This window comes from Melanerpes formicivorus, unplaced genomic scaffold (assembly GCF_026170545.1).
Source record: "Melanerpes formicivorus ecotype bairdi unplaced genomic scaffold, bMelFor1.0.p_v2 SCAF_38, whole genome shotgun sequence".
Taxonomy (NCBI): Eukaryota; Metazoa; Chordata; class Aves; order Piciformes; family Picidae; genus Melanerpes; species Melanerpes formicivorus.
The window spans coordinates 6,061,545-6,082,472 of NW_027142390.1; the positions used below are offsets into that span (position 1 = coordinate 6,061,545).

At 45.2% G+C, this 20,928-nt stretch overlaps 1 protein-coding gene across 3 annotated transcripts in view; it reads left to right on the forward strand.

Annotated features, from left to right (window-relative positions):
• Nucleotides 1-18,443: 18,443 nt before the first annotated feature.
• IPPK (inositol-pentakisphosphate 2-kinase) overlaps nucleotides 18,444-20,928 on the forward strand; it is a 35,744-nt gene continuing 33,259 nt past the window's right edge. Inside the window, exon 1 of one of the 3 annotated variants that reach the window (XM_068158021.1) lies at nucleotides 18,444-18,613. In XM_068158021.1, coding sequence (XP_068014122.1) covers nucleotides 18,533-18,613 — 81 coding nt within the window. In that variant the 5' untranslated portion in view covers nucleotides 18,444-18,532. Of the gene's footprint in view, nucleotides 18,614-18,737; nucleotides 18,830-20,348; nucleotides 20,409-20,928 lie in introns of those variants that run through there. The other 2 variants (XM_068158024.1, XM_068158022.1) reach the window with 2 other exon arrangements.

The window sequence follows — 20,928 nt, forward strand, 5'->3', positions numbered from 1 at the left end:
CTCCAGGGATGGTGACTCCACCACCTCCCTGGGCAGCTCATTCCAATAACGAACGACTCGCTCGGTGAAGAACTTTCTCCTCACCTCGAGTCTAAACTTCCCTTGGTGCAGTTTGAGACTGTGTCCCCTTGTTCTGGTGCTGGTTGCCTGGGAGAAGAGACCAACCTCTTCCTGGCTACAACCACCTTTCAGGTGGTTGTAGAAGGCAGTGAGGTCACCCCTGAGCCTCTTCTTCTCCAGGCTAAACAATCCCAGCTCCCTCAGCCTCTCCTCATAATCTGCTTGGGAGAGTCGTTGTGTTAAGAAATTCATCTGCCCCTCATATGCAACCAGTAGGACTAATAAATCTCTTAAAAGTGTCAGGAAGCCCTGAGAATGCAAATTAAATTGTGATTTTTCTTTTCAACAAAACTCATTATTTTCAACTGTTGCCCCCTGGTATTGATGGTAATATTTCACAGAATCACCAAGGTTGGAAGAGACCTCAAAGATCATTAAGTCCAACCTGTCACCCAACATCTCATGACTAAACCATGGCACCAGGTGCCATGTCCAATCCCCTCTTGAACACCTCTAGGGATGGTGACTCCACCACCTCCCTGGGCAGCACATTCCAATGACGAACGACTCTCTCTGTGAAGAACTTTCTCCTCACCTCCAGCCTAAACTTCCCCTGGTGCAGCTTGAGACTGTGTCCTCTTGTTCTGGTGCTGATTGCCTGGGAGAAGAGACTAACCCCCTCCTGGCTACAACCTCCCTTCAGGTAGTTGTAGACAGCAATAATGTCTCTCCTGATCCTCCTCTTCTCTAGGCTAAGCAATCCCAGCTCCCTCAGCCTCTCCTTGTAGGGCTTGTGCTCGAGGCCTCTCCCCAGCCTTATTGCCCTTCTCTGGACACGTTCAAGAGTCTCAATGCCCTTCTTAAACTGGGGAGCCCAGAACTGGACACAAGTATTGTGAGAGTATTTGTATACTCTCACTAGCGGTAGCAGCTATGTAGTATTAGTTATTCTCCTCAGTGGTTCTTATAAATCCAAGAAAATAAAATTGCAAGAAGGGGATAAGCATCTGTTCAGTTAAATTAAACAGCAATCAGTCTCAAATCACTGAAAGGCAGAGGTGCAAATGTCTGTCCTGATAAAGTAATTCTGTTGTGCCTTATTAAGAAGAAAAATTACATCAGAAAATGTTGCTGTAGTGTTTTGAGCAAAATAAATACCTAGCTTAGAAAAATAAGCTTGCAGTCCTAGGGCTGTGCCAAGTATGAAAGCTAAATCTTTGAAATGGAACAGTTTGTGTAGATGCTGTGGTACAGCAGCCTTGAATATGAACTTTCTTGAGCATAAGCAATGCTCACTAGAGGCTCCATGACTGTAGTGTGGTGTTTTGGGCAATGCAGTACAGAGCCTGGCCGTGGAAGCTGCTGTTAAATTGATCACACACAGCTGGCATTAGTGACTCTGTCCTCAGATGACTGGTGTTACCTGTGTGCCATTCTCAGGATTGTCTGCTGTTCAAATGAAGAATGAACAAACCCATGAGAAAATGGAGGAAAAAGGTAGCTTCTAGGTAGTCAGAAGAGGATACTGCACAGAAGCAAGGTCCTTGTATCATCAAACTACTAAACTTACTTCCTTTTACACTGTGTGCCAACGTGGAACTCTTTCTTCCACTGGGGCTCAGAGGAGGAAAGGCACTTACCCAGGCTAAGGGAAGATCTTACTGCTTTCTACAACTCCCTGACTGGAGGTTGTAGTGAGGTCAGTGTTAGTGTCTTCTCCCAGATAACTAGTGATAGGGTAAGAGGAAATGGGTTTAAGTTGTGCCAGGGGGCATTTAGATTGAAGATTAGGAAAAATTTCTTTGCTGAAAACAGGCTGCCCAGGGAGGTGATGGAGTCACCATCCCTGGAGGTGTTTGAGAAGCGTGTAGATGTGGCATTTCAGGATCTAGTTCCATGGTCATGACAGCTGGGTTATGGTTGGACTCAAAGGCCTTTTCTAACCTTAGTGATTCTATGGCTGTTTATAAATATTTATGAATGTTCACAAATACTTAGAAATTACCTTAACTGCATGACCTAAGCTTTATTTTGCATGCTGCTTATAGATGTTTAAACTATTAATGTGTATTCCTAGTGTGGAACATGTCCGTATGCAGTTCTAGTTAGTAACTGTACATCTGTTTGTGCATATTGATGCTTTACCCTAGTCCCCTACATATTTATACAGCATCACTAGCATCAAAACAGTGGTGTGTGAATATTTCTGTTGCAAATGTGCAACCTGAGGGGTAGATTTGCATGAAGGCACATGTAGGAGTGATGGGAAAGAATGTAACTATAGGGGTTTAGGCTTTTGTATATTCATGGAATGGATTACAACAAAATCTGACCCCTTAGACTTGCCTCCTCTTACTCCTGCATTTGGATTATCCTTTCAGAAGTTGCAGAAGTGTAAATGGAAACAGAATTCTTCTAATGTGTGTGATGAGAAAATATTTAATTTAGTGCTGAAAGTAAGCTGTTACTCCTACAAAACCTTTCTGCTGGGAAGTATGCTGGTGGCTTTTTGTGGATCCAGCAGAGGTTATCAAATGCATGTCTTGCTTGACTGTGAGTTAAAGGTTGATACAAGGGTTTTGTCTCCTCTGAGGGAGGAAGATGATGTACAACTATGTTGGGAGAAAGTTGTCTTGTCCTTTTTACCCCACAGTGTGATGGGCTGATACTGAAACAGAAGGCACTAAATATGGTGATGTGGAGAAGACTTCAGAGGACCTTATAGCTGTCTTCCAATACCTGAAGGAACCTATAGTAAAGCTGTAAAGGGACTTCTCATAAGGGTGTCTAGCAATTTGACAAGGGGAGAATGGTTTTAGGCTGAAGGAGAGCAGGTTCATACTGGATCTTAGGAAGAGGCTCTTCAGTATGAGGGTGGTGAGATTCTGCAATGGGTTGCCCAGAGAGGTTGTGGATGCCCACTTCCTGGAGGTGTTCAAGGCTAGGTTGGATGAGGCCTTGAGCAACCAAGTCTAGTTGAGAGGCATCCCTGCATATTGATGGGGGGTTGGAGAAGATGGTCTCTAAGGTCCTTTCCAACCTAAGCCATTTGATGATGATTCTATGATTCTGAGCTATTTTTATCAAGTGATTGAAGTATGCAAGCTGAGAGTATGCAAGTCAAGAGTAATTAAAGATGTACTTTGTTTAAGTAGTGATGCTGATCACTTAATGTGGAATTGGATGTTTTGATGGATGGAGACTTTGCTGAACAAAACTAATTCAGAATCATGAACTGCAGTATGTATGGAATGCTTGATTTTATCATTAGTCTTATCACTAAATGATGTTTAATATCTGTCAGACTTTTTTTCCCCCTCTATTGACTCACTGTTACACATTTTAAGTAAGAGAAGCTTACTGCTTCTATAGAAATCAGTAGAATCACTCCCATGTGTGGCATTCAAAGCATTTCGTCTCAGGTCTGGATGAACATTTTAAGCACTTGCACCATTTGAGCCCTGTGTGGTAGCTCCTTGGAGCTCTTTTTAGTTTCTGAAATATCAAATGAAGATTTAATTGTAGCTGAAACCTCAGCTAGGCTGTGAGTCACTTCACCAGTAAAGAAAACAACTTGTTTTCTGTGGTGAGTGTCACAACTCTGTGTGCACACCATATGTTTTGGTGGTATATTCAGGGGAAGCTGTGTGTATGGCCTAAAATAAACAGACGTTTGTCTCTTTCCCACAAGACTTTAACAGCGTTTCTTTTTCTTACATGTGGGGTAAAACACCAAACACTGAATGCTCCATGGAATGAAAACTGAAGTAGGTTTGGGAGCCAACATTTGCTCAGGTTAAAGGGCTTCATTTCAGTCGTGATCCAGAGCAGGCTGTGGATCTATCTCGGTTATTGTGTCTAGAAATTGGGAGAAAAGCAAATACAAAAGAACTTCTTGTTGCACTTTCCTCCTTCCTTCTTCCCCTCAGTGTTTGTGGTGGTTGTTTTTTGGTGTTGGTTCTTTTTTCTGTCCTTCAAATAGCACTTCCTCGTTAAATTTGCTAAACCTTTGCACCAGCATGAGGAGATTAATGCTTATTTATTGGCAGACACCGTGTTTTGACCAAGGTGAGAGCTGGAATTGTAACCAGCACTGGGTTGAAAAAGAAAGATTAATTCAGAGCTTTTATGAGGCATTTTTTTTTTCTCCCCAGCCTACTGCAGCTCTTTTGTTTTTGTACCAGATTGGCTAATGTAACACTGTACTGCAATGTACCTTTTGTATTCTGTTCTTAGCAGCAATAGGATTTTAAATGACCTAGAGGTTACTTCTGCAAAGAACATATTGTTCCAGTATTGCTTCACAAGGATCCATAGCTGAGAATATTGAGATCTGTTATCAGCTTTAACTGAGTGTTGGGAGCAGACAATTAGGCTTTTGGAAAAAAGTTAGCTGTAACATAGTCAGCATATCAGACAGGATCCCCCAAAGCCATGCACAGTTAACTTGATCTGGGTCGAGGCAATCCCAGGCACAAATACAGGCTGGGCAGTGACTGGCTGGAAAGTAGCCCTGAGGAGAGAGACTTGGGGGTGCTGGTGGACAAGAAGCTCAATATGAGCTCTCAATGTGCACTTGCAGCCTGCAAAGCCAATCAGATCCTGGGCTGCATCAGGAGAAGTGTGGCCAGCAGGTTGAGGGAAGTGATCCTCCCCCTCTACTCAGCCCTGGTGAGACCCCACCTGGAGTACTGTGTCCAGTTCTGGAGCCCCTATTACAAGAGGGATGTGGAGGTGCTGGAAGGTGTCCAGAGAAGGGTCACAAGGATGATCAGAGGGCTGGAGCACCTCTCCTATGAGGACAGACTGAAGGAGTTGAGGCTGTTCAGTCTGCAGAACAGAAGGCTCCAAGGTGACCTAATTGTGGCCTTCCAGTATCTGAAGGAGGCCTACAGGAAGGCTGGAGAAGGACTTCTCAGGATCTCAGGTAGTGATAGGACTAGGGGGAATGGAATGAAGCTAGAGGTGGGGAGATTCAGGCTGGATGTGAGGAGGAAGTTCTTCCCCATGAGAGTGGTGAAGCCCTGGAATGGGTTGTCCAGGGAGGTGGTCGAGGCCCCGTCCCTGGAGGTGTTTAAGCCCAGGCTGGACGAGGCTCTGGCCAGGCTGATCTAGTGTGGGGTGTCCCTGCCCATGGCAGGGGGGTTGGAACTAGCTGATCCTTGTGGTCCCTTCCAACCCTGAATGATACTATGATACTATGATATTGTGCATCACGCTCTACAAGAACAATATGATGCTTGTGAAAGTTTGCTGTCCTTTCTTTTTCCTCCTGGTATGCTCATTGACATGCCTGTCTTTTGCAGATCTCTTTTGAGTATCCTCTAAAGCTCATCTGTGTACACAGGTAAACACTAACAAAGCCACACCATACAATCCTTCCAGAATACAATATAGCAAGAATATTCCATCAGGAAGGAAAACATATGAAGGACAGCATCTTTGGTTAAGAAATAAAGCATAGCTTCTAAAATCTGCTGTTAGAGAAAACTCCTGGTAGAGCAATCTGTGTGTGTGTGTGTATTTTTTTTTTTCCTCCAGTTAATTCTTTGCTTTGTCATTGAGATCCCTGATCTCTTCTGATCAGGATGACATGGCATTCAACTGAAACATGGTGTGGTTGATTCTTGCAAAGTATCTTCTGTGGGAAGAGCCTGATGTGGTAAAATGATTCTTGCAGGCAGAAGAGGAGTGGGGTGGGAGTAAGAGGTGAGTAAAAGTGACCAGGGGATGTAGGCTCTTCTCAAAACTCAGGAGGACCCTTGGGAAATGTTTGTGAATGGAAGGAAGAGAGAATGGAAGGAAGGAGATTGGATGTGGCATTTGGTGCCATGGTCTAGTCATGGGGTCTGTGTTGAGAGGTTGGACTCAATGATCCTCAAGGTCCTTTCCAACCTAAGTTATACTGTGATACTGTGAATGCTTTGGAAGGAAGGGTAAAAGCTTAAAGGATAAGATCCATATGTTTGTCCTTTTTACTTCAAATGATCATAGAGTGATCCTTATACAAGGATCTTCTGATGAAATTATTTTTATGCCTCTTAGGGATTCTGAGTTGTCCAAGAAGGTTAATATCTGTATAGCTCTACAGAATACTGATGAGTACTGGTTAGGCTGTTTTGAATAATTGCTGTGAACAACTTCTGGTGAGTCAGATTGTGGTGGGTGCTGTAGGTTATTCCTGAAATGGCATTTTCCCCTTTGAATCAATGTGCATCTAGTCTCCTGTAAAGCCTCTTTGCACAATTGTGTTTAATATTCTCATGCCCTTGATAAAGAATTAGTCATGGTATGATTTTCACATTGTAATAAATTACTTTCTGGGCTAATCTCTGAAATGCAATTTGCATGCAAAAATAACAGCTCAGGCTTATGGCCTTTGGTATTCTGCATGTTTATTCTTTAATTTGCTTCTGCTTTCCATTCTTCTACTTAAGTGCATCTTTAACTGCCATGTATGTGCTCATTCCTGTTTTAAGTTTTTCCTGTTGCTTGTTTCCATAGACTTTTAACCTCTTATGCAGGGACATCTCCAACTAGATCAGGCTGCTTAGAGCCCCATCAGGCCTGACCTTGAATGTCTCTAGGGATGGGGCCTCTACCACCTTCCTGAACAATCTCTTCCAATGGTCCACCCCCCTCATAGTCAAGAACATCTTCCTTATGCCCAATCTAAATCTAGTTTAAAATCATTGTCCCTTGTCCTAGTGCTACAGGCCTTTGTAAATAGTCCCTTCTCAGCTTTCTTGTAGGCCCTCTCCAGGTACTGGAAGGTCACTATGAGTTGTTCCCAGAGTCTTGTCTTCTCCATGATAAACAAACACTACTCTTGGCCTCTCTGTTGTGGCTCTCCTTTGGATCCTCTCCATCATGTCCACTTCCTTCTTGTATTGAGGACCCCAGAAAAATAAAGGTAATGTGCAGTTTGGACAAGTAGAAGAGGGATAGTCTGCAGTAGGGAAGAGATGTGATGGATTCAGTTGTAGGTACACTTGTGTACCATAAATTGCCGGCAACTCCCTGGCTTGACCTTGGAATGCTTCATTAGTGGCCTGGGCCATCCTTGGTCACTGTCACCAGACCTGCTCTGCTTTCCTTTATTGGGTACTATAGGACTGCACCCCTTAATGCTGTGCCTTGCTGGGGTGCTTTGCTGTCATCTCATTTCTGGCTAGCCTTCCCACGCTGAGCAGCCACTCTTGCTTGCTCCCTGACTGCTGCGGTAGGGCTGGGGTAGGGACAAGGACCTGAGCTGACATGCAGCTCGAGCGAGCAGCAAAGGGCCAGATGTAGCTTCTTGCAATGATACCTCTCTAGGTTTATCCATCAGATCCAAGGCCACACAACTGCTGTGTCAGAGCTGCACTAAAGCTTCAGGGGAGCTGGGGTGAGCTTGCAGAGGAGGACTGCAGAGGAAGATGGATGGGGGCCGCTCAGAGATATTGAAGCCTGCCCATGGGCCCAGAGCCTTGACTGGGGTTTATCTGTAAGAGCAGATAAAGAGGAGGGGGCCCTTTAAGACTATGTGGGGTTGTTTTTTTGTGTATGGGGGGTTTGTGTTGTTTTTGTCCTTGTTTTTTTAAAATGTCAACATTAATATTACATATGTACATTAGCAGCAGCTTGGGTTTTAATCTGTTTGAGACTAAAATGTCAGGAAAGATGTGTTGAGGGTGATCTTAGCCTATATTGTTTCCCAATAAATTCTCCATGACTGTTTCAATGATAAAGTTTCCTTTAAGGGGGGGGGGGGGGGGGGAATCTTTACTGAGGCAAAGCAGCATATTTTTCAGTAATCTTTCAGAAGTTGTTTATGTTAGCATTTTAAACAAAAAGAACTGCAAAAATCTTCATTGAAGGCTTTGCTTGAAACAGTCCTGTGGAACCCACTGATCAGGAACACTCTGAAGCTTCAGTAAAATTACAAGAAAAATAATGGCAAGTCTTTGAGCAATGTCTTTTAAATGTTTCTGTCTCTATTAATGAGCAGGAGCTAGAAAGTGGATTCAGACCTTCTGCTTTTAATGAATGATGTAGGTTCTCCAGTCATCTGCTGAGTGTGTGCAAATGTTTTTGCTGCTGTTATGCCATATAGTGCCCTAGCGACACCCTCCCCCCAAAAAAAAACCTCAATCCTGGAGATTTTACAGTATGAGGTAAGGGAGACGTCAATGGAAAGGGTGTTGGAGAAAAGGCAAGTGTTAAACTCTGTGTGGACACCTGTTGGTGTCTCCTCAAACCAGCAGATGAGGCTGTTTCCCATCACATCTAGTTTGCAACACTAAACCTGCGGAGCCCTGTAACTTTGCTAGACAAGGTACTAACATCGATCAGTTGGGCTCCTAGAGGAGAGCCGTGTAGAGGTTTTATCAGCAGTGTTGCTTTTCAGACATCTCTAGAAATCAACTAAATCAAGCAATTATGTGAACAGCTTTTAACCTCTGTTTTGCTGTGCATGTGAGAACATGGAAAACCAGCCCATTGTCTTTATAAAACTCTACCTACTTTGTAACAAACAGTTGTGAGATTTCCTAATCTTTGTCTCTCTTATTCAGTCTGATATTGGCAGATTTGATTTGTAAAACCTGCTGTTCCCAGACCCCCATCAACAACAACAACAGCAAATCCCAGCAAACCTTGTGTTTTTCTTATCCTGTCTGATTATCTCCTTATCCTCTCTTAGTTTTGTCTGGTTATCTCCTCTTTCCAAATGCTTGTTTCTAGCTAGGGGGAAAATATTGTCATGTAAATTATTTTTGGTCTGTCTGTTGTCTTTTTGTTTTGTGTTAGGTATCAGGATTGCTTTAATGGATTTTATAATCGTTTCTAGTAGCTACAAGCATATCTTGTCACTGATCATTAATTGTAACTAAATGACTAGCTCTATCTCTAGGTAGGATTTTGGAACTGTTTTTCACTGTAACTTAACATAGTATCATTCAGGGTTGGAAGGGACCACAAGGATCATCTAGTTCCAACCCCCCTGCCATGGGCAGGGACACCCCACACTAGATCAGCCTGGCCAGAGCCTCAGCCAGCCTGGTCTTAAACACCTCCAGGGACAGGGCCTCGACCACCTCCCTGAACAACCCATTCCAGGGTCTCACCACTCTCATGGGGAAGAACCTCCTCCTCACATCCAGCCTGAATCTCCCCACCTCCAGCTTCATTCCATTCCCCCTAGTCCTATCACTACCTGAGATCCTGAGAAGTCCTTCCCCAGCCTTCCTGTAGGCCCCCTTCACATACTGGAAGGCCACAATTAGGTCACCTGGGAGCCTTCTCTTCTGCAGACTGAACAGCCCCAACTCCTTCAGTCTGTCCTCACAGGAGAGGTGCTCCAGCCCTCTGATCATCCTCATGGCCCTTCTCTGGACACCTTCCAGCACCTCCAGATCCCTCTTGTAATAGAGGCTCCAGAACTGGAGGCAGTACTCCAGGTGGGATCTCACCAGGGCTGAGCAGAGGGGGAGGATCACCTCCCTCGACCTGCTGGTCACACTTCTCCTGATGCAGCCCAGGATCTGATTGGCTTTGCGGGCTGCAAGTGCACACTGAGAGCTCATGTTGAGCTTCTTGTCCACCAGCACCCCCAAGGCTCTCTCCTCAGGGCTGCTTTCCAGCCAGTCCCTGCCCAGCCTGGATTTGTGCCTGGGATTGCCTTGACCCAGATGCAGGACCCTGCACTTGCTCTTATTGAACTTCATGAGGTTGGCTTGTGCCCACCTCTCCAGCCTGTCAAGGTCCCTCTGGATGGCCTCCCTTCCCTCCAGCGTGTCTGCTGCACCACACAGCTTGGTGTCATCAGCAAACTTGCTGAGGGTGCACTCAATGCCACTGCCCATGTCACCCACAAAGATGTTGAACAAGCCTGGTCCCAGGACTGATCCCTGAGGGACTCTGCTTGTCCCTGGCCTCCACTGGGACATGGAGCCATTGACAGCCACTCTTTGGGTGCGGCCATCAAGCCAGTTCCTTATCCATCTTGGGTTCAACCCCAGCCATTAGGTAGAAGGGGTGTGTGTATATATATATAAATAAATCTATACATTCATACTGCATGGATTTGTACCTCCCAAGGTGCCAAACCTTGTGCAGGAGAGGGCTTCACAAATCACAGAATCAACCAGGGTGGGAAAGACCTTAGAGGTCATCAAGTCTAACCTATTGCCTAACAACTGACTCCTGACAACTAAACCAAGGCTCCAAGTGCCACATCCAATCTTTTTTTGAATGCCTCCAGGGACAGTGACTGACGCACTGAATTTAGGGAGTAGAACCTCAAGCAATGCTCAGCTGATAGAAGGAAATGTTTTAGCTCTTGTGGGCCACAGACCACAGGGGAATCAAGCAACTTCCTCAGAGATGTGTAGGAACTAATGCAGGACCTCCTTAAAAAGCATGGCAGAGTTATTTATGGCCATGATCTTAAGGTGCTGCTGAAGTGGGGACAAGCGAAAATCCCAACAGTTACACCATCTAGTGTGTTTATGTGTAAAATTTGGAATCAGGTGGGGGTGAAGTTATGGGATGCTGCTACGACAGGGAACACTGAAGCTCAGCTCTTGCTTCCCTTTTGGTGCATCACATATGAGAGGCTTAAAGTGCAAGAAGAGAAAGCAATATTGGGAGTCAGTACAGCGCTCGGGATGGCAACGGAAGTAAGCGAAATTGCTACGTCTGCCTTTACAGCGTGGAAATTAGTTAAAGATTCTTTAGAACAACTAGCAGAAGATCCTAAGGCAACTTCAGCCTTAATTAACAGCACTTTGCTAAGCCCTCCTGCAACCTTGACAGGCTGGAGAGGTGGGCACAAGCCAACCTCATGAAGTTCAATAAGAGCAAGTGCAGGGTCCTGCATCTGGGTCGAGGCAATCCCAGGCACAAATACAGGCTGGGCAGTGACTGGCTGGAAAGTAGCCCTGAGGAGAGAGACTTGGGGCTGCTGGTGGACAAAAAGCTCAACATGAGCTCTCAGTGTGCACTTGCAGCCCGCAAAGCCAACCAGATCCTGGGCTGCATCAGGAGAAGTGTGGCCAGCAGGTCGAGGGAGGTGATCCTCCCCTTCTACTCAGCCCTGGTGAGACCCCACCTGGAGTACTGTGTCCAGTTCTGGAGCCCCTATTACAAGAGGGATGTGGAGGTGCTGGAAGGTGTCCAGAGAAGGGCCACAAGGATGATCAGAGGGCTGGAGCACCTCTCCTATGAGGACAGGCTGAAGGAGTTGGGGCTGTTCAGTCTGCAGAAGAGAAGGCTCCAAGGTGACCTAATTGTGGCCTTCCAGTATCTGAAGGGGGCCTACAGGAAGGCTGGGGAAGGACTTCTCAGGATGTCAGGTAGTGATAGGATTAGGGGGAATGGAATGAAGCTGGAGGTGGGGAGATTCAGGCTGGATGTGAGGAGGAGGTTCTTCCCCATGAGAGTGGTGAAGCCCTGGAATGGGTTGTCCAGGGAGGTGGTTGAGGCCCCATCCCTGGAGGTGTTTAAGCCCAGGCTGGCTGAGGCTCTGGCCAGGCTGATCTAGTGTGGGGTGTCCCTGCCCATGGCAGGGGGGTTGCAACTAGATGATCCTTGTGGTCCCTTCCAACCCTGACTGATGCTATGAAACCTTGGAGCTGCAGACGCTAGGTCTAACAGCACCAGCAGCCCGCTACCCCCCTCGCCACTGGACCCCCGCACCGCTGAGTCTTGAAAGTTCTCCAAGGTGTTTTGATTGCGGACAGAAGGGGCATTCTAAGTTAAAAGATCACAACTCAGTTTTGAGACTATGTTAAGAAAGGAAATTCAGATCGGACAAGGTGATAAGGCAGTGACTTTTGCTCTGCCTAGACAGCCACAGGAAGAGAACAAAAAGGACAGCAGGAGACAAAACAACAATTAAACTCAAATCACTGCTGTTACTACCTATTGTTATAGCCCTGCCTTCGAGGAAAAGCTACCTTCGGCTGTGAATTCGGCGGCGACCCCCCCTTCTACCCCTGTCTCTGTACCTACGGTGCCTTTGATGAGACAGCCACCCTTCCCCCCCGCCCTTCTCTTTCTGATAAGACTCTCGTTTATGAAAGTTGTGTTCTGATTTAAAGCAACAGTACTCATTTCATTATGACTGATTGTAAAGTGTTTTATAGATTTGTTATTTTGATGTTAAGTTTTACCAGTAAGCACAATGAATAGTGAGTATTTAGTAATTCTTTAGTAATTCTTATTTTCCAAACAACTTGGATTATTTTTTCCCCCCCCCTGGAAATGTATTGGAAAGGTGTGAGATGGATACTCGCTACTCATATTTTATGCTTTCATTCCGAGTGAGATTCTTTCATAAAGACTTTTTAATTGCAAAAGATAGCTTTACACTTGCTTTTGGTAAGCATTCCATCAGGAAGATCTCATAATCACTTGTTAAATATCTACTTTGTTCCACCTCAAGCAAGAGAATTACAGTTTGTCACCTTTGAAATAGCTGGTTTACATCAAGAAAGCATAGTTTAGTGGCATGCTTTTGCACTGATATAACACAGATCATTTAATCTCTCTTTTAACAGGGATGGCACAAATCTAGTAAGTGTTTTGTTCATTTGTTTTTGTTCTGAGGGAGGGGGGAAAAAAAAAGCCACATAAACCTGTCAGTGAAAAAAACCCAACTCCTCAAAGCCCCTGTGACAGCTCATGGACTGCTCAATTAATGGTGAAGTTCACTCTCCCAAAAACATTCCCTTGATCTGCTCTCTGCTGCTTTTTCAGAGCACACCCAGAAATGTCTTTTGTTCTCTGTGTTTTCTTCTCTCCTTGAACGGGCCCCCAACCTGTTCACCCTGCTTAGAAGTTCTGCAGTGCTGCTAAAAGTGCAATTTCATAATCGGCTTAATCTGGTCTGAGAACGAACCAGCAACAAAATGGCTAATCCTGCACTCCCCACTGATTTTGGTTGTGTTCCCATTCCCTCTTTAATGAAGGCTGGAAGACTTGTGTGCCCACGCAGTTATCACAATGGTTTGCTGAGTCAGCTAAGGGATTAAAGAAAAGGAGGGGGGAAAATGTCCCGTCAGAAAAAGCCTGACCATTCACTTGGTGAATAATCTGCTGTACTGTGCTACATGAGTGTAAATCTGCTGAGAGCATGGGAATATCTGGCCAGATCTGAGGAGAACCAGATTACCCTCTTGAGATAGCACAGTATTTATTTGTATGAACTTTTCTGCAGCTGAAACTGCATGACATTATCTCTGTCTTCTCCAGGACATACATACAGAGAATCTGAAATTTTGTATTTGAGAAAAATGTCTCTTGAAAATACAGTTTCTGTTTGATTTCAGTGCTGTTGATCCCAGTAAACTAGGTTCTTCTGGAGAGAGCTGGTCAAGGTGGGGCATTGATTTTTGTATGCTGCCAATTGAATACAGAGATCACTCCAAACATATCAGCACTACAGTCAGTTAAAAAGTGTTTGATAGGGAACAGAAATCTGAATTTAACAGCTAAGTGTACAAAAGAAACTGTTGCTCAGACACTGTTAGGCAGTTTGGTGTTTCTGGGTATAAGCTGAAACAACATGTGAGCAGGTTACGTCAACTCATGATTTATCTTCTGGTGACCTTGTGCTCAGTGAACTCAAAGTTTTAATGGGGAAGGTCTCAAGGCCACGGAAGTGCATTGCCACATGATGGCAGTTCATCTAAAAACCAGATTAATACACTGTTTAAAGATGGTTATACAGGGCTTATGTCAAAAAGAAGTTTCAGATGTGCTCTTCTCTATTAAACAGGTCTGCAGACTAAACAGAAGGTTATGGTATGTTTGTGATAGGAGACAATGAAGCATTTTCTGAAGGTGAGAATGTGGCAAGAAAGAGGGTGTTTGATCATGAGTCAATAGTGTAACATTAACAAAGTATCTGCAATAAGAAAGATTAACCTGACCTGAAAGCAGTAAAAAAATGCTGCTTCTATGTGACTCTTGACCAGGATGCTGAGTTGGCTCCAGTAGTTTGCTTTCCTGGCTCAATGTAAAGAGCATTTTGTTTTCCAGTTGATGGTATGTCAGTTAATACAAGGCAAGCCCCAAAAGCTCTTTATCCCTTCATCTTTCCTTCCTTGCCCTTAGGATTAAATGCTGTAAGAACAGACTTTAAGGAGGTGCTTAGATGGGGTTGGTCTTGTTCCATTCTGCTTTAATAACCCTGTCAAAGCTTCTAGGAATTCACTGTAGCATTCTGCTTTGAAGACATCCTACAGTTTCTAACTGAATCTTCTTTTCCATACATTTTCCTCTTAAAATTCACCACAATGCCATGTGGTGCTGTTTGTTTGTTGTTGTTGTTGTGTGTGGTGGAGGTTGGTTTGTTTGGTTTTTTTGGGGGGGTTGTGCCCCTCTAACCCCTCCTGCTTTGTGTTTGTTGGGTGTTTTTTTGTGTGTGTGTTTTGTTTTGTTGTGTTTGGGGGCGGGGGGCATTGCCCCTCTACTCCCTCATGGTTTGTGGTTGGTTGGTTTGTTTGTTTTGTGGTGTCTTCCTTTTTTTCTTTTTCCCTCAATAAAGGTTCAGAAGCCTTGCACGTGGAAAACAGTATTTAATAATTTTTTGTGTTAAAAAACTCCTCACATTCTGTCTTGGCAATCTGTTGGCATTACATCTAAATTCTCTGTACAGTATCTCTGTGGTGTCTGTAACTTCATTTTCTCTTTGACTGTATGTAGCAATTAAACCTCTTTGTAGTTAGAATGTCTATTTATTCCCATCTGCAATGATTGGATGGCTGGGTAAATACATGCAAGCTCTTGTCTGTTAAGAACTTATACATGGCTTTGTCTTCACTGACCTTATGTTGCCTTTCTTGCTACTTCCAGACCTACTTCTGAAGCCATTGACTGCTTAGGTTCTAAAATACTTCACTGTGGTTTGAAGTACCACATGTGCTTTCTAAAAACCCACCAAGTGACACACTCCAGTCCTAGTCAGGTCTTCTTCCCTTTGTTGGGTTCAGTGTTTCTCAGTCCATCTAAAATGGTAAAAAGATAGCTGGAGTATTGTGACCATTTGAGGCTGTGCCTTTAAGAAAGGGACAGTGCTGGGACACTCTGGCTGAGCTTTGCTGCAGTTCTAGCCTGTGTGTGAAACCACATAGATAAAACGTGGAATCAAACTTGGACACAGAAGGTTTCACCTCTGCATGAGGAGAAACTTCTTTACAGTGAGGGTGACAGAGCACTGGAACAGGCTGCCCAGGGAGGTTGTGCAGTCTCCTTCTCTGGAGACTAGATCTCAGGACCTATCTTTTGTATTGTTCTAACTCTGTTCATAAAGAACAACAACAAAAAAAATCCTCTTTTCTAGAAGCCTTTCATTGTAGGAATCTGGACAACTGAGATGTAACTCTTATTACAAAAATCCTCCTAAGCCTCCAAGACCTTTGGATTATTGGCTCCCAATTTTAACTTGTCTCAAGAAATGCTACGTTTTTTCCTCAGATCTGGATTTAATTAACTTTTTAAAGCCATCAGAATATCAACAAGAAATATTGCTTGATTTAAAAACAATCATTATGTATTTTCTCCTTTAAATGAGTACATGACCTGTTTGTACCATTTAGTTTTCATTCCCTGGTAAACTTACAAGTTCTAAAAGGTGGCATATGTGTGAGTCCCACGTTGAGAACTCTAAGGTATTCGTCAGAAAAGTACAGAGCAAAGGTCTAGAGCTGAGGGTGGGAAAGGCAGAGTAATGATCTGTGTGTCATGGCCTAGGGAAGCTGGGATGAATGAACTAAAGAAGTGAAGTCTGTGCCATAGCTTACCTGCTATTTAATAACATGCAGAAACTACAGACATGGATGATGGAAAGCAGGATGGGAGGATGTTTTATATTGGGTAGTGTATTGTCTGTCATCTTCATGTAAACAGACAAGATGGCCATTTTCTCAATGTTGCTTGCCAACCTGTTTGACAATGCTCTTATGTGGCAGTACTTTACTAGCTTATTCTTCATGTCTTCTGATCTGTGATTGTGGGCCATTTAACCTTTTATTTGTGAATATCTGCCTGGTTTACTTTACCCACTGTTTTAAATTCTAGAGGTACTTTATTTTTATGTATATATATAATATATATAACCTTAAACAATGAAAGAGTCCTGAGAAGCGAGAACTGTGCCTTAAAATGTAGCTACCCACTGCAGTTACAGGACCCAGAGAAACAGAAACGTTCAGGCCTGTGTTACTCTCCTGATTCCATATCACACCAAAACCAAGAGAAATAGAGAGGGGATTGTGGCAGCTGTAGAGCTGAATGTGTGATTCCCTTACATGTTCCTGCTGCAGTTCTGAACGAGCCTATTTACACACTAAGATATCATATGCCTCCTGGTCATTTACTGACATCCACGGCTGGGTTTCAAAGGTTGCTGAGCTCTGTGCTAGCAGTCCTCAAGGTAGCTAATTAAAATCAATCCCTGTATGTCTATGCAAGCTGCAGTTACACCACAAGGCATAGCTCTGTCAGTGGAATTCTGGTTAAGCAATATTTCAGCGTCATAAATGGCACAAAAGCTTGAGATACTTGAGTTCAAGCACGCTGTAGATAATACTTGAGTAATATTTAGAAGCTGATAATGCAGAGAGAAACAATGCATTAATAGGCTTTTGTCCCTCCACTTCCCAAGTTCTACCAATGTGTTTTCAGAACACTCTTGCAATGTGTTCTGCACCATGGAATGTCAAGAGTAAGGGACTGTGTTAAAAGTCCTCTGGTCATAGTGTCTTTGCTTATGCTTGCACTCAGAAGCTCTACTTTATTTTTTTTACCTCTGTATATGTACATTTTCCAGAACTATGACAGAATAGAAAATGAATCAATGTGCTATGCTGGAGTTTGTTTTAAAACAGACAGCTTACTTTGCCATTGCAAGACAAATACACTGATTTTATTTCCCTTTCTATTTCTCTGTGTAAGCCTAGCGAGTGCCCACATAATATTTCTCTGAAGTGCAGTTCATTTGTAATGCAAGTACCATAAATACCATGATCTTACAGCCCTGAGTGAAACTTCTTTTATAACACTTTTGGTGCAAGTCAGAATAGTTCGGTAAATTCTTCTTTGTCCTATGTATCTGTTGTTGCACAACACAAAGAAACTTTGCAAACACAGGTGACAGAAACATAGTTTTATCATAGTGTCATAGTATCATTCAGGGTTGGAAGGGACCACAAGGATCATCTAGTTCCAACCCCCCTGCCATGGGCAGGGACACCCCACACTAGATCAGGCTGGCCAGAGCCTCAGCCAGCCTGGGCTTCAACACCTCCAGGGATGGGACCTCAACCACCTCCCTGGCCAACCCATCCCAGGGCTTCACCACTCTCATGGGGAAGAACTTCCTCCTCACCTCCAGCCTGAATCTCCCCACCTCCAGCTTCATTCCATTCCCCCTAGTCCTATCACTACCTGAGATCCTGAGAAGTCCTTCCCCAGCCTTCCTGTAGAGAAGTAGAGAAGTTGCTACAGAAGACATGAACACAAACATAATTAGCACAGCCGGTGGGTTGTGTGCTAAGTCCTTGTGATTGTGTCTTTTTAGTTCTGTTGTTACAATCAATGTCTTTCTCAGAGATGGGTCTTCACATAGGTTCTGTTGTTTCTAACAATATCCCTTCGTGTTTATCACAAGAATCAACAGAACCTATGTGAAAATCCTCTGATTAGAGGATTACATCATTGAAAGACCACCAGAAGGACGAACTAATTTAAATAAACCCACCTTTATATGCATATGTATTAAGGGTAGAATATTTAAAGGGTAGTTAGAAAGTCATTGTCGTGCATTTTAGCACCCAGCGCTGTTTTGCATGTCTCTTATTGCTTTAAAATTGCTCTTTTCAAACTAAAACTACATTCAATTGACTCGGTCATTTATTACACGTGGTTGTGAGATGTCTGTAACCTTAAGAACAGCCTTAGCAGGTATCAGACTCCCGAAGGTAAAACTCCCCTGTTTTCGGTGTTCGATCATCTGCATAACCTCTGTGGCAGGTGCAGCCTCTCTTCATACACCTACAGTATCTGAACACGTTATCAGGGCAGCCAGCAGCGGGGCGCACAAAAAGCACTTTGCCGGCGGCTCGGTGGTGGATTTTGGAGGAAGATGCTTTCCACCCGTCCGTTCTGCTCGGTGGCCTACATGAACTGGCCGGGGGGCGCCGGGCACGGCACTGAGCTCTCCGCCATCCTGCGCTGTGCAGGCTGCCGCATGGGCACCAGCTCCTGCGCCCGTTCCTTCTTGCCCGGCTCAATGATGGCAGCGGGCTTGGTTGCCCGGTGCCAAGATGGCAGCTCGCGCCGCCTCCCGGCGGCGGGCGGGACTTCCTGCGCGGGGCGGCGCGCAGCCGCGATGGGGGAGGCGTGAGCGCGGCGGGCCGGCGGCAGGCACCGTCCCCACGGGGCGCGGCGGCAGCAGCACTCGCAGCGGCGGCGGGCCGGGCCGGGCATGGAAGTGGAGAAGATGGATGAGAATGAATGGAAATATCACGGGGAAGGGAACCAGAGCCTCGTCGTCTCCCACTGCCAGGTGCGGGGGGAGCCTGCGGCGGGTAACGGCTGGCGGCGCGCCGGCGCCCCTCCCCCGCCCGCCGGGCCCGCGTGAGGGGGCGCCGCCCGCGCCGCGCGCTCCTTAGGGGAAGGGGCCGGGGCCGCGCCGGGGTCTGGGCAGGCCGCGGGCCGGCCGCGGGCCGGCCGGCAGCGCTGGGGTCCCCGGCGGCTCACGGCAGGAGTGTGCTGCCTTCAGGTATCGGGCCTCGCCCCCGGCGGGAGCGGCCGCCCGGCCCCCGCCTCCCCTCCTTTCTCTCCAGAAGTAGTTTTCCATCCCGGTCTGGGCGGGCGGGATCGTGCGGGGAAATTGTGTCCGTCCGTCTGTCCTGCGGGACAGCTCAGCAGGCGCTTCCCCTGGCTCTCCCTGGGGCTGGCGTGGGTTCGTCGGCAGCGATAGCAGAGGGGAAAGCGGGTGATGACTGGACAGCTGTCGTTTGGGAACGGGAGTTGCGAGGAGAAGTGCTGAGCGTTTCCCGTCTCTGTCATGGTGCCGTGAGCGTGCGGGTGTGACAGGAGAAAGCAGGCTGGGGAAGGGACGGTTTGCCTTTTGTCGCTCGCTGTCTTCATGGGCAGGAGTTCCAGCACTTGCTGCAGTGCTGAACTGGGTCTCCAGAGACGGATTTCGGTTTCTGGCTCGGCCGTAGACCTCCGTGAGACTGGGCCGGTCGCTTATTCTCTGGGGGATGAAGGGGAATTTACGTCTTGGTTGTCTTTGTTTTGTTGTTTTAGTTTAAAATAAAAATCGGTGTTTTGGCAAACAGCAACAATTAAAGCTCAATCCGATAGAGCGGATTCTGTGCCAGCTTAAAAAGCATGTGTTCACTTGACTGCTGTCACCGTGTTCTTGCCCCATTTGTGTGTATATTATTCACTTAATGTGCTGGGAGAGGTGTCCCTCTGAAGGTATTTATCCCCCCACCTCCCAAAAAGTACTTCTGGCTGTGTTATGCCTTAAATCTCTTTGAATTTCAGTTTAAATTCCGCTCTGGATTTGCTGCAGAACCTTCTTGATGCTGTATAGATCTACACCTAGTAAAGCCAAAATTATGCAATGGAGACTTTATGTGGATGACAAAAATCTCCACTAACGAGTTGCATCCTGAGAATCATTAATACTGCCTGCATGAATGACTGAAAACATTGGATTCTTGTGTGTGTGTGTTTTGTTTTGTGGATTATAAGGATAGAATAGGTATGAAATACATTAACAAATATCAAGTCTGAGTAAATGCTGGAAACCTTCAGACTTCCATCTCTCCAGACTTTAGGAAGGGCACTTCCATGACTCGTTTCTTCTCTGTGTAAAGTATTTTCTAAAATAGTATTTTTGCTGCAAGAAGAATGTGCACGATTTTTATTTCCTATCCCTGTTTTAAGTGTGAAATAGGCAGTTTAAAAAGAAAATACTCACTGGGTCATTGAGGTCAGGATACGTAGTGGATTAATAGTGATGTAATTGTGATATCTTTAAAGCTGTGGAAAGCGAGGAAGTGTGCCAGAGATTCAGAATCGTTGCCGAGTGTGTTGGTTCTCTTGTTAATAAGATGCTAAGACTTTAAGATAGAGTGAAAGTGAAATGGATATGATTTTTGCTTGCTAGGCAGCTTTGAACCGGTAAAGCTGAGAGCTTTGTGTCTGCTGGTGGTGAGCTCTTGTAAAATGGAAGTGTGTAAAATACTGTTTAGATGCTAATTGCTACTTTGTGTCTCTTACAAACAGGACATACTTAGATGATTAATCATCGTTCTTGTGATCTGATGACAAGTCATTCTCAGGTTTGCATGTACAGAACAGCAGCACTAAGGCTGGCTTTTCATTTTAACTGTCCTTGCTTCATTCTGTATCTCTTCAGTTCTTGGGTTTTGTGTCTAAGTGCTAGTGGGAGGAGCAGCACTTTGATGCAAGGGAGACGTCAGTGGATGCTCAGATAAAAGTACCAGACCTGTAATAATGAAAGGTCAGGGTGGAACTGTGTGCATGCCTGTCGTTTTCCATGTTCTCCTTTTTGATGTGCAGTGGTATTTTGGACTATGGGCAGCAAGCCTGTCCCTGCTTCTGTAGGTCTGATCTTCTCTGCCATGTTTCTTCTGGAAGATCTTCAAAAACAAAGCAGCAACAAAAAAATTATCTCCATCCTCTGGAGAGAGGGTACAAGCTTCTGTACCTTTTATGAAGGAAGATCCAGGGTGTTTTCTTTCAACTCTTGCCCTTTGGGCCACTCTTTGAAGCACTCATGTTCAAAGTCATGTATCAAGCATGCTGGGTGTTTGGAGTAAGCAGGCAGCCTGGATGGAG